This window comes from Hydra vulgaris, chromosome 04 (assembly GCF_038396675.1).
Source record: "Hydra vulgaris chromosome 04, alternate assembly HydraT2T_AEP".
NCBI lineage: Eukaryota > Metazoa > Cnidaria > Hydrozoa > Anthoathecata > Hydridae > Hydra > Hydra vulgaris.
In genome coordinates this window covers 50,672,501-50,687,424 of record NC_088923.1, presented here as the reverse complement: position 1 = coordinate 50,687,424, position 14,924 = coordinate 50,672,501, and the positions used below count along the sequence as shown (strand labels likewise).

General features: G+C 29.0%; 1 protein-coding gene across 1 annotated transcript in view; it reads left to right on the top strand.

Moving 5' to 3' along the window:
• LOC100205625 (mRNA-capping enzyme) overlaps positions 1-14,924 on the top strand; it is an 84,485-nt gene that overhangs the window by 36,784 nt on the left and 32,777 nt on the right. Inside the window, exons 7-8 of the mRNA XM_065796568.1 lie at positions 4,873-4,903; positions 5,162-5,362. Coding sequence (XP_065652640.1) covers positions 4,873-4,903; positions 5,162-5,362 — 232 coding nt within the window. The remainder of the gene's footprint in view (positions 1-4,872; positions 4,904-5,161; positions 5,363-14,924) is intronic.

The following is a 14,924-nucleotide window of genomic DNA, read 5'->3' as shown; positions in this document are numbered from 1 at the left end:
AGAATGGCTGACTACAATTCCCACTCCTGGGCATCACAATTTTTAAAGTTTCAATTTTTAAAACTTATTTTCAAAAGTTTTGGCATTTTAGTCTTATTAATTAAGAATAAGTTATGTCATAAAGTAACAAATTGTTTAAAAACAATGGTTTGCAAAATGGTTTAAAATCAGATGTAAAATACAAAGAAAATAACTCTAAACCAATTTTTTTTTTTGATCACTGACTCTTCTTAAAATCAGTAGAAATATAATAAAAGTGAAATCGATAGAAATAGCACTTTGATTTTATCTCGTCAAAGTTAAATGTAATAAATTTTTAGCAGTGTCATTTTAAACCTTATTTTATCTACATTGCATTATTTTTAGTTTACACTTTTAAGATTAACAAGATTGGCAGATGTATATTGAGCCTGCTGCAGAGGTGAAATTTAAATCATGGTAAAATCATAGAGGTGTTTAATGCTGGTGTTAGCATCTTTTGACTGAGATCGTAATATAAAAATGGCAAAAAGTTCTGTATTCAAAAACAAAGGGAGGTCTGAAAAGATGTAAAAATAGGAAGAATCAAAGCTGAAATCTTTCTGAAAGCAGTTTTTTGTTGATAAAGATCAGTCATTAGGTCTTTAATTATTTTTTACCAGACTACTGGTTAATTTTTGATATTCTAGGTCATAGTTTGAAAAAATACCTATGGATAAAGCTCCCTTCAACTTTTTGGATACAATCAATTCCAAAACTTTTAAAATCTTTCAAAGTTGCTAACAACTCATCAGAACTCAAAGCAAAATTGTAAATTTGTTGACCATAGTTAAGGAAATTTATTTCTCAAAACAAGAAATGTATTTCTTGTTTTTAAAAACAAGTTGTAGGGTAGGATATTTATTTCCTCAAATAAAAAATGTATTTCTTGTTTTAAGAAAAATATTTCCTAATAAAAAACTCAGTTTTGCTATGTTTACAGTAAAATTTATTCAAAAATGTGTAGAGCGTGTGATGAGCTTGGAGAAGCTTCAGAAGCTACTTCAAATAAAGAGTTCTTAAAAAACCATTCAAAAAGAAGAAGAGTGGATTCAAAGAGCTAGCTACGGCAACTACTTTCTTGCTTTTTTGTTATTGAATGGTTCTAATAATTTGAATTTTGATCTGATACCTAATTGCAAACTCTGAAAAAGAATCATTTTTTTCTATATTTTCTTGAGATATTTGTCTTAAGCTGAAAATTGATATGTATATAAATATTTATTATACATTTGCAGGATTTAAATGCTGATTTCAGAAGCAGATTTACTTCAGAAACAAGAGATCTGTGGCAGTAACATATGCAGCATTTTTTGGTGTTTGAGACTAACATGGAGCAAAATCCAAACATTTGTGTGTTTATACTTATGTCAAATAGTTTTACTTTTTAAAAAGTTGCAATGATTTGAGGCTGAGAACAGAAATTTTATACCCCAAATGTAATGTACCCCAAAATGTTTATACTTATTTCAAATAATGATGCTTTTTAAAGTTGCAATGATTGGAGGCTGGGAACAAAAAGCCCTAAAATATTATTTCCCTGTACCAAATGTGAGAGCAACAAGTTGATGAAATAATATTTTTGCTATTCTTAACAAAATTTATATTCATGGATAAATTTTAAGTATTGTTTTACAATCTCAAAGCATTCAAAAATTATGACTATATAAAATTTTAACCCCCTCAAATAGAGGTTTTATACTTTATATGGTCATAATTTATGAATGCTGAGACATAATGCTATGAAACTTAAAATTTATCGATGAATATAATCTTAAATAAGAAAAGTAAAAAAATTTTTTTCACAAACTTGTTGCTCTCTTGTTTAATATACTCTCTTGTATAAACATACAAACATTTGTAGTTTGCACCATGTCTGTTATCTCAAACACCAAAGAATGCAGGATCTTTTACTGATCTCTTGTTTCTGAAGCAAATCTCCTTCAATCTGCTTTCAAGGCAACAAATCTGCTTTTAAGGCAACTATTTTAAATTTGGGTTTGTTTGATCCAAGGCTCCAGTAATAGTATTTTTATAAAAACATCATTTGATACCAAAATGAGTTAAAAATCATAAAATTTGTTGTATAACTGGAAAAAAGCTCAAAAATCAACTATAAATCACTTTTCATAGTGTTAATTTATTTATTGTTATCAGTGAAAGATAGGCACAACATATTTCTTAAAAAGATAAGCACAGTGTTTTTTTAGGTACAGGAACGCATTAAGAAAATATCGAAAATAAATCAACTATATTTGACATCAGAATCTATTTGCGCCAATGCTTAAAAATTGTTCTAAGTTTATTCAAAAATCATAAAATGCGTAACTTCGAACAATTGGCACGAATACTTCTATCAAGAAAAAAGAAAAAAAATTTCATATAATTATGACCTCTACAACCTCTGGAATCAGGGTCGGCATTCGGCAATGCTGATCTGACTGCCGACCTAAAAGTGTTTGAGGTCGGCAAAAAATTGCCAAGCTCATTTGGATGTTTTATGGCAAGACCTATGTATCAAATTTTTTTTGCCGACCTGATGCAGACCTCTAAAAGATTGAGGTCAGCAAATTATTGCTGACCTCAATTTTCCTAATTCCGAAGGTTGCCTCTGCGCCATTAGCCACTCCGCATTAAAAAAAAAAGTTATGGGATTGGCTAAAATACACCTTAAAACAAAAAGTTAGATTAACGATTGCTGTTTCATAATTCTTCTGCAGCATTTGCTGCAATTTTCAACTAAAAATTTTTGATGGCATCAAAAAAATTTTAACTGAAAATGAAATCAAATAAAAAATAAATAGGTTTCTGTTCTACCTATTGTCAAAATACTATTTACTTTGCTGTTTTTAATGCAAAAGTTGAATGCCTTTTTAGAGTAAAAATAAATGTTGAATGCTTTTTAGAGTAAAAACGGGCTCATGAAACTCTCTGAATATTTACATAATTTAATTTAAGTTTGTTTTGAAGGAGAAAATGTAAAATTATTTGACTTGAGTCCTGCTATAGAATTATGGGCAAGTGAAGACCCCCACATGTATATATATATATAAATGTTTAGCAAAAATTTTTAAAGTTCAAGGTAAAAAAAAATGAGTAAAATATATTTAAAAACTAAGATGAGTAAAATATATTTATTATTTAAATTTTAATAAATATTTTAAATTTTTCTCTAACACACACGCACACACACATGTGGAAATATAAGAAAATCAAAATAAGAAAATATATATTAAAAAATGAGAAAGTAAAATGAAAAATTAAAAAAAACCCTTTAGTTGTATATTAGTTTCTTTTAATTTCATAATTTCTTATTTATATTTTCTTACTTTGTTTTTCTTGTTTTAATTTCTATTCCTGCATTTTGAGGTTTATATTTCTGCATAATTTAGTTTACATTTCTGCATAATTTGATTTACATTTCTGCGTATATTAGTTTATATTTTAGCATAATTATGTTTATATTTCTGCGTAAATTAGTTTATATTTTTGCATAATTTAATTTATATTTCTCTTTAAATAGTTTAAAGAGTATTGAAAAGAGTTCTAGAAAAAAGCCAATTATCACAAAATGTAAATATGTTTGTTGTAGGTGTTTTATGTTCTTGATTTTCAATTTAATTAGTGTGAGGACCACAAGCATTAGAAGAATTTTAAAGAGAAGTAATTTTACCTGATGGATAAAGAGGAAAGGCTCAATCAATTTCATCAGAAACAACATCGGAAAGAGTGAAGTCTTAAGAAGGTGATCAATAAAGAATAAAGAAAAAGGTGATCAAGTGAAGAATTGCTAAAAAAAAGCCCATAAAAAAATGATTATAAGATTCAAACAAAAATTTGAAACAAATATGCAAATTATTATGTAAATATATGAGCATGCTAAGCATGTGACTATTTGAGTCTTTGCAAATAAACAAATAAAAGACATCAATGCTGAGATTTGAAGATGAAACAGCCTAATTCAAATTAGTCTCACAAAGAAGTGCTAAATTTTGCAAGAATTAAGGTTCAACAGATAAAGTTATTTCGAAGACCACCAATATTAGTAAAAGATTGAAACAATTAGGCGGTGGTGATGTTATTTTTATCTTTAAATTTCTTAGGTACTTTAATCTTGTTTTTCTTTAGGCACTTGTTAATCTTGTTCAGGTACTTTAATCTTGTTTTAAGTTATTATAAAACTTAAGTTATTAGAGACTCAATCATAGATAGCACATGACACCCCAAATCATGATCATATGAAACTCCAAGAGTAATGAGCTATGCAGTTACCTCAGTCCTGCTACTTAACTTAACACCATAAAAACAATTAACTTAACACCATAACAAACGGCTCTATGTAGCCTCAAAAATGCACACCAAAAGCACTAACAATCACTTGCAACAGAGTACTGTTAATACTCCAATTATATACAGCTGTTGATGGAGTCAGTTTCTTTGAGACCTACCACAGAATTCAGAAAAAACAACCAGGCTCAGATTCATTAAAGTGAGTTTTCGAGCTGTTCCCTCATTAGAAAATAAAAAAAAAATTGCGTTGGCAATGGGCACAAGGAGGCACAAACAAAAAAACCATGAATAGATCAATAATATCCAGCGTTAATCATCCTATGCAGAAAACAGTGTAACACAAGCATACATCTATACCAGCCTATTAGATAAAGAAGGTGTCAACAGAATAATTTTGCTTACTATCTGATGTAATTCACAAGTTCATAATATGACTAAATATAATTCACAAACAAAAGCATAATACCTTAAATTAACAATTATTCTTTATATATTTACAATTCCAAAAAGTAAAAATGTCATTTGCCTACATTTACTTTTTTATTAATTTTTTTTTCTTTCTAGCTTAGATGCTGCATTAGATTTATTTTCAAAGGTAATTTTTAATTTTTTAATTTTAATTTCTTTTTCAAAGTTTACTTTTTTTTAATTTGTTCTAGTAAGTTTACTTTTTTTTTAATTTGTTCTTTAAAGTTAACCTTTTTTTAATTTGCTCTTTAAAGTTTATCTTTTTAAATTTGCTCTTCAAAGTTTACCTTTTTTTAATTTGTTCTTCAAAGTTTACCTTTTTTTAATTTGCTTTTCAAGTTTAAAAAATAAAAAAAAACATTTTAATTATTTTGTGTTTTACTAGTGTCGCCCTCCTGGTATCTACAAAGGAGAGTATATTCAAGAACTATACAAACGGTTTGGTACTGAAGAGCAAAACCCTCCTCCACCTCCTGCATTGCCTGATTGGTGCTTCGATGAAGATGAAGAGGCTAGTGGTGATGAAGATCATGATAATTCATCATTAGAGAGAGCTGCTAAAAGAAAAAGAAGACCCTACAATGATGTTTGTTTTTAGTTATTTTACACCATTGTTTGTTTTATTATTATTATTTTTTTCTGAAGTTTATTTATTACAACCAACCTTTTTTTTGTTGTTTTGCAAGCCTTATATGACCAACCATATAATATTTTGCCACGGCTCCGTTTTTCAAGTTAGAGCGTTTAAAAAAATGTAAAAATGTAAAATTAAAAACAAACAAACTGGAAAGTGAAATAAAATCTAAAAAATAAAAAAACTAAAAAAAAGAAACTAAATTAAAAAAAAATAAAAATCTTAACAAATGATAAAATGAATAAAAAAATAAACCAGAAAAAATTAGTATGTTTTTAATTTTAGTTTAAAAGAGTTTCACTACGAAGAGTTTAGAAAAAATCAAAGTTTCAAAGTTACTTTATCCAAGTTTAATTACTTCGAAACTTAACGATTTAAAAATGTGAAATTTTGATATTTTTTAATGTCTATGTAAAGTAATTGATAAGTGATATTTTCTAATGTTTAAGTAAATAAAACCTAAAAAAAAAAAATTTGTTAGGAGGATTTGAACCCTCGACCAATCCAGATATAACATTCGTGCTTTATAAATGACACAATTAATTAACATTTGAGCTACATCAATGCAGCGATGAAAATAAAATTAAAATTTCAAAATTTGCTTCAAAATTAAAAAGCAAATTAGTTTTATGCTTTTATTTTCTCTGATTTATCCTTTATTTATTTTATTCTTTGTTAAGTTTGTTTTTCTTTTCAGTTCATGGTTTGTTTATTTTTTAATTTTCTAATTAAATTAGTTTTCAGTGCATTTTTTAAAACACGGAAATTATCAGTATATGCAAAAAACCGTGGCCATGTTGTCAAAAAAAAATAATTTATGCGTGGTTGTATAAGGGTGCGACTGCATGCGTCTCCTGAAAAGGCTTGTTATATATATTTGCTAAAGTTAACTTTGTTAAAGTATTTATGTTGCCAAAGTATTTTATATAGAAACTAAAATTTAAGTTTTGCACCAGCACAAGCATTTATACACTAAGAGGTCAAACCAAAAATTCAATGTATACTCCTTTGAAATTTGCTAGTTTTTTTTCAAAAGTGAGCTAGGGCACATTAAAAAAATAAAATTAGGAATAATATTTGAAAAAATAAATTAAATTTGAATTATTAGAAAAATATAACTGACGTTTTACAAATTTTCTAAAATTTTTAAAAAGTTTAAGAAAACTAATTTACATTTTTTTAATAAAGTTTATTTAAAATATTGCTGTTAATTTAATTTGATGCCGAAAATGATTTTTACCCCTTCAGCCAGAGTTTTTAGATAAAACAGTAGAATTTTTACCCCTTCAATCAGAGTTTTCAGATAAAACAATAGAAAGTTACCCCTTCAATCAGAGTTTTTAGATAAAACAGTTTGAAAATAACCCTATAGAGATTACTTGAGTTAATTCAATATTTTTTAATTTGGAGAATTAAAAGAAAAAAACATGCTAAAATGTTATATATATATGTTTTGATATAATGATGGAAGTTGCAACAGAGCAAAAATTTTTAGTTATAGGTTTTAAATTCACTAAAATAAATCTAAGTTATAAAATAAATAATTTAGTTTCTTTATATAAAATTGCTGCATTTTTTCAATTTAGAGAAATAACTATATAACTGTTTAGAGACAAAGTTCTTCAAGTTTTATTTGTCACAGAGTTCATTATTTATACACGAAAATTAATAAATTAATCAAAAGTATTAAAAAAAGTTGATTTCCTTCTGGACAAAACAAGTGCAACTTGACAAAATGTTGACCAAGCTGTATTTCGCTATCAATATTTTGTGGCGAATCCTTTGTTGTCGATCACAGCCCTGCATCTTCGAGGCATAGATTTGATCAGGTAATCAATGCAACTTTGTGGAATCACTGCCCAGGTTTTTTTGTATTTGTTCAAACAGTTGATCCTTATTACGAACACCTTCACGATTAGTTCTGCGGTTGACAATCTCCCACAAGTTCTCGATAGGATTAAGATCCGAAGATTGAGGCGGCCAATCCATCACTGATAGGTGGTTGTCTTGAAATACTGCTTGACTACTTTTGCAGTGTGTTTCGGATCGTTGTCTTGCTGAAAAACCCATTTTATTGGCATATTCCATTCAGCATGAGGTAACATAACATCTTTCAGGATATTTTTATACATGAAACGGTCCATTATTCCATCTTTTCGATGTATTGGACTCCACAATACATTGCCTCCACCATGCTTCACGGTCTTATGGCAGTAACGTAAATCGAGGCGTTTTCCGGCCGGTGTACGTACATGACAAATGCCATCGCTCCCAATGATGTTGAACTTCGATTCATCACTGAACAGGACAGTTCGTCCTTTCTAAACATTCCAGTCAATATGAGATGTAGCAAACAGGAGTCTTTTCTTCTGGTTTTTTAGTGAAATCAGCGGTTTCTTTGCAGGGCGTCGAGAAAACAATCCGGCTTCAACAGCACGTTGTCTGATTGTTCGGTCTGATACAGGCAGCTCTAATTGCTTTTGTATCTCGACTGATGATATCCAGGGATCCTTTTGGACGGATCTGACGATCATAGAATCCTCTCTAGAAGTGGAGGAACGCGGTCTTCCACCTTTGTTATCTACTGCCAACTTCCTCGTAGAACGATATTTGGAACATAGTCTTGATACTGTCCATTTTTTCACGCGATATTTATCGCAAATACTTTTTCGTGACATTCCACTTACGTAATCGCCAAAAATTTTCTTTCTTAGTTCCAATTCAAAACTGTCGGGAGCCATTTTTGCACTTGAAGTCATAAAAATAATAAAAATGAATAATCACGCTTCTCAAAGCTTACATTTATTACAAAGCTTACACTTATTCTCAAAGCTTACATTTATACACAGAGCATTATTGTATCATCACAAGGTAAATGTAACCGTGTTACATTTACCTTGTGATGATGCAATAATGCTCTGTGGAACACAACGTCTTGGTTAGATGTGGACTGTATTGATGTAATGAAACACTTGTTGTATTTCACTTCTTCTATTGATGTTCTTCGATAAAATACTTTGATAAAACTCACTTCGATAAACTGTCTTTATAATACTAACTGATTGACTTCCATATACTGACTGAATTACATGTCGATTTATATGTCTCTTATATAGTCAAATGAACCTGTGTGAACCTGTTCTGGAAGATTCTAGATGCTTCTTTTCGATGCTTCTGGAAGCTTCTGGATGCGTCTGGATGCTTCTGAATGTTTCTGGATACTTCTGGATGCTACTGGATGCTTCCAGATGCTTCTTCTGGAAGCTTCTGCATGCTTCCGGAAACTTCTGGATACTTCCTTTAATTAATTAAAAACTTCCGTGATGTTGACACGGACCAGACTTAAGAAAATGAAACAAACCAAAAAAGTTGCACTTGTTTTGTCCGCTGCAAAATGGCACTTGTCAACGAAATTCTGCCTGTGTGCTGTCACCTGTCAGCTGATTGCTCATGTCATGGCATGCTATGACTCCATACTCCTGAACTGTTTGCTGTGGTAGTATAGTTCGTTTCGTTTTTAAGACATGTAAAATTAGGAAGACTTTTTAGCATTGTTCGATGTTGGTTGCAAATGTTTTGTCCAATACTGTATATATTATTTTGAGACAGTGTCTCAAAAAATTATCTGACTAAACAAGTTTTTCCCAAAAAAAAAATGTTTACGCTCTAAATTATACTAAAAACAATGAACAGCGATACTTACTTTTTTCTGTCATTTTAATTCTATTGGGAATAGTATGTTATTTAGCGTTCATATTTTTTGATTCATGCTTCATTTGGTTTATTATTTGTCCTAAAAGAAACTTAGTATCAAATAAATAAAAAAAAATTATCCGACCAAGCGATATTTAGGTAAGTTTAATTAATTTTATGTGAAATTTGTTGAAATATTTTAGCAAATTTTTATACAATTAATGAAATTGCATAACAAAAAACTGTTTTTTGTAGTAAAAAAAAAGTTTTGTATAAAAAAAGGTTTCATGTTTTTTGTTTCTCAGAGAAATTTAGCTGTCGATCTAGTCAATCAGGTTAAAACCTATCGTCAGGTGCAGCAAGAGACTGAAATTCCTCATAATACAGTATCCGACATAATGAAGAAGTATAATTTGATCGGAACAACAGCCACAAAAGAAGGGTAGGGTCGCAAAAAAAAGACTTCTAAGAGTTTTGATAGAAACTTAATTATACAAGTCAAGAAAAATCGCTTCATTTCTGCTCGAAAACTGGCTGAGCAAGCTGAAGAGAATTATGGAATCAAATTATCCCATTAGACAATCAGAAATCGTATCCGAAACCAGGGATTTCAAGGACAACTTGTGCGTTATAAACCATATTTGAGTAAGAAACACATGAAAAGAAGATAAGAGTTTGCTCAGAATTTCAAAAACATGCCGTTAAGTTTCTGGAAAAAGATCCTGTGGTGCGACGAATTGAAATTCAACTTAAAGTCATCTGATAGAGCCCAAAAAGTTTGGAGAAAAGCTGGAGAAGCCGACAAATTAAGCTGCGTAAGAGGAACTGTCAAGTATGGTGGTGGTAACGTGATGGTATAAAGTTCAATGGCTTGGAAGGGTGTTGGAAAACTCCAATTTATTGATACTATAATGGATCAGGTGCAATACAGAAACTTATTAAAGCAAAATTTGAAGTCATCTGCTCGAAAACTTCGGCTAGGATCTGATTTTGCATTTCAGCTAGATAACGATCCCAAGCATAGTGTCACTAAAACCAAGTAGTGGTTTGCTGAAAATAATGTTGAGGTCTTGGAATGGCCCGCACAATCACCGGACCTTAATCCCATTGAACATTTGTGGGAAATTTGAGACCGAAAAATTGGAGATCGGTCATTTTCCTCAAAGTGGCAATTGAAGAAGCTTGGGAAAAGATTCAACCAGAAGAAACAAAATCTTAAGTTAAATCAATGCCTAGAAGTCTAGAAGTTGTAATCCAACCAAAGGGAGGCCCAACAAAGTATTAAAATAATTGTTTTGTTATATAATAATTTATCATGAAAAAAATAATGAGTTTACCAAAAAAGTCTAAATTTACAAAAATACAGCACTTTTTGGCCTGTATATAAATATATATATATATATATATATATATATATATATATATATATATATATATATATATATATATATATATATATATATATATAAATATATATACAGGCCTCAGCGGGAAGTGAGAGCCTTCGCTCTCGCTCACACTCACCTAAAATGGTTTATGGGGGCAATTTATGGCTCTTGAAAAAAAATTTTTCTCTCAAATCATTGTAACTATAATAAAAAACACATTATTTTTAGTAATTCTTAAAATGTTTTATATTTTCTATTAGAATATAAAACCTTTCTAATAGGTTTAATATTCTAGTAGAAAAGGTTTTATATTCTAATAGAAAATATAAAAAGTTTTATATTTTCTATTAGAATATAAAACCTTTTTTATATGCAGTTAAAACTACGCTTGTATAAAGAACTTTTTCATGCTGAAATAAATGATATTTGTTATGTATATATTTTTGTAATAATAACATAACTAACATAAGCTTGACATGGCGTGACAAATCTACAAATGTGCAATCTTTTGTTAAAAAAATAGACAGCAAAATGAATGTCATGTTTCTATGTTTTTCCCAATGCTTTTATTAACTTCTGGTCTCTGTCTGTTAATCTTTCTGCAACATTAAATCTTGCAATCAATTTTTGAGTCGCTTTCTGAAGATAGATTTTCTTTAAATTTTGCATACATACTCTCGCTTGATAACAATACAATATTCAATAATTAGTTTTGCAATAAGTCAATTTAGGTAATTTAAATTAAAATTATTTTTATATGGGAAGAAGAATAGTATTTATATGTGATTAGCAAAATTTCATAAAAAATAAATTTAACTGCAAAAATAAATTGCTCATTAAAATAAAATGGTAATATCAGAAAAAATTAGGCAATGAGTGAAAAAATTAGGCAATAAGTTGATTGCAAAATTTGTGTTTTAATAATATATAAAAGAAGTGGGTTTTAAAAATTTGTTTTTAATTTTACTTGTTGCATATGCAAATGTTAGTGTTAGCTTAAAATTTTTAAAAACACACCCATCACTTCAGCAATTTTTTTTCTGAAAAATTATGCAATTGATATTTTTTTATTTATAAAAAAAAAACAAATTTATAATTCGTTACTAAAATTCAAAACACATTTTAAAGACTTTAAAAGAAACCATGCTAAAACATGATTATTTCTTTCAATAGCGTTACTATTAAGTAAAACAACTAAGTATGCTATCAAAGAAAGTAACTATGTTTTAGCATGCTTTTTGCATGGTTTCACAAAAGCATGCAAAACTTTACTTAAAACGAATGTGTTTGCAATTACTTTCAAAGAAACCATGCTTAAACGTTACAGATGCTTTTTTCTATAGCGTGTTTTATTTTTTATTTTTTAATTTTTCTTAAAGTAATGTTTATTTGCATATTAAAAACACTTGAAATGTTTGAAAAGAATTTTTAAGTTTTGTTGAAATATATACAAATTAATGGAATATATATAAATAATATGTTTATTATAGTTTTTAGTTTTTTTTTGTGCGTTTAACAACGACAATAATATTTTTATTAACTTATTATTAAATACTTAACGCGCACTTTGTAAATGCGTAAAATATTGTTTTGAAGAAATAAAAATTAGTTAAATTCAATAAGCATCATTGATGTATCTAATAACTTATTAACTAGAATAAAAAATTATTTGAAAATAAAACTCCCTTATGACATATCAATTAAATTAGACGTTTGTCATTAAATAAAGATGTGAATGCCAATGTTCATTAAATAAAAACAATTTGTTGCGCCCTGGGCTTGTAACAAGTATAAAACCAAAATTTTGTATTTAATAAGGAATTTTTTAAATAAATAAACAGATAGCTCGCGCAAAAACTAAAAGTTCTCCTAAGAAGCTGTTTAGTAGAGCAGCTCACATGGCTTGCCATGTTTGTTTTAGGAGAGCTTTTCGCTGCTCTCGCACTCATTTATTCTTGCTGAGGCCTGTATATATATATATATATATATATATGTATATATATGTGCAAGCTATTCATTGTTACAAATAACAATAGCAAAACAGTAGAGAACAGCTGTGAACTATTTTTACTTTGAGAATATTTTTACTTGATTTTGTGTCAAAATAACGATAGTCTCACCTAACCAATTTAAAAAAAAAGATATTCCCGTTATAATCTTTATTGGCTAATGAGTTTGAAATTAACCAAGACTCAAGCGAAATTTTTACATGGAAAAAAAAATCACAGAAAAATATCAAAACAAAATTGTAAGTGAGACAAAAAAAGTTTAGATTTCTGACAAAAATGAGAAATTTAAATTCTTAAAAGAATAGTGAAAACTAAGTGTAGGGAATAGAGACCACAAGTAATCTATAGTTCAATCTATAAATGATTTACAGTTTTATCTCCAAGATGTAGAAAATTGGTTTCTCTTTACAATATTCATTTTTCCAAACTACATATCAATTTTTAAAAAAATGTGATTTTTGACGTCTAAGTTTTATTAATATTAATTTCTTATTAAAAAGCACTCACATATCAAATATATTACTTGCCGCGCCTCAGATCTATAATAATGTGTTAAATGTCCATATATGTCCTTGTTTAGATTAAGGCAAAAATCACAAAGGTTCTAAAATTTTAAAAGATGGCAGAAAGCAAAAAACATCAAAGTAAACAGAAATCTGTGGTCAATTTCTTTCAAAGTAATTGTTATAAACTTATATTGAGTAAAAAAAATCTTAGCAAGCGTTAATACTTTTGTATTTCTCTCTTTCTCTTTCTGCAACATAATTGGTCGTATGATTTAGTTAGTAAAATAATATATTTATTCAAAGAAGAAATTTAACTATTGATTAAAAGTTTACCTATAATTATTTCTAACCAGAATGTGACATGAGTTTGAGAAACAAACCTGTTCTTGTGTCTGATCTTAAGTCTAATGATGTTATTGGGAATGATACTTCCTGCGAAACGGTTGCTCAACGGCACAAGAACTTAAGTAGTAGTTAAGATGAAACAGGTATAGATATTACTAAATTACTAGATCAATAATTAAAAAACAAAATATATTTTTCTATGAAACAATAATTCCATTGCAAATAAAGAAAAATATTAATTAATTATCACCTTTTCAATAAAAATATTAACCATATTTTTCTATTTTTTAGTTATTAGTTCAGAAAAATGCAAGAAGAATGACACACAACCAATTAAGATTAATGATACAAATGTAATTACAGATCTTGACATGCACGAGAAATCAATTTTCCATAAAGAATGTTTTGAAAAAAAATCTTTTTCTTAATCAAAAACCGGTCAGTTCTCTTCTTCTTCATGGAAAAATGCAACAGCCGGAGAAAAACAGAATCTGTTTAAAGAAATAGACTCTCTAAGATATCTAGCAGTACAGGGCTTGGCTATCTGAGGACATAATAAATTAGAAGGTAATTTACGAAAGCTACTTGAACTTTTATCAAATAACTGCAAAGATAGTGTACTTGGCAAATGGTTTCTTGATGAAAAGTCAAAATCTTTCACATGACGTAATCAATGAGCTCATCAAAGAAATGTGTCTTAAATGTCGCAATGGTCTACTTGGCCTAATTTGAAGAGCTCTTTTATATGCTATTTTAGTTGATGAAACCAGAGATGTTTCTGGACTAGAACAGATAACTTTAACAGTTAGATGGGTGTCAGATCAATATGAAGTACATGGAGATTTTATAAGTATGTATGAAAGTGAAAAGACTGATGCTGAGACCATAACTAAAATTATAAAAGATATTTTAATTAGATGTAATTTTCCATCGAGTAGTCTTAGGGGACAAATGTATGGTGGTGCTTCTGTCCTGCAAGGTAAAATATCTGGTGTTGCTACTAAAATACTGCAAGACAACCCAAAAGCTTTATTTATTCACTGCTTAAACCACAATCTTAATCTAATACTTCAGGAGGTAGGCAGCATCTGCCTTATGGTTAGAAATGCACTTAATTTAGTACACGACATACATAATTTAATTAATTCATCTCCAAAATGGTTGGGCATATTTTAAAACATTCTATCTGCTTTTCTTGCAGAAAACATTGGCTCAAGACAGCAACTATATTTCCTACATGTTGGATAGTGTGTAATAAGTTAATAGAAGCTGTCTTTGAGAACTAGGCTGCAATATTTGATACAATAGAGGTAGTATTTGAAGGAGGATCAAGTGAGGCTGTCAAAAAAGCTCCATGTATACTTGTATACAAAAGCTCCATGTACCATGTATACAAAAAAACTCCATGTATACATAAGCAAGAGGTTCCGAGTTCGATCCCCACCATGTCCCTGGTAGTACCGCGCTCAACTTGTTTCTCTGCGCAGCGGCCTTGTTTGTCAAGGTTCGTGTTTCAGAGTTATAGAGTTGAGAGAGGGTTATAACCACTATTAAGTAGCCTCCTCATCTGTAG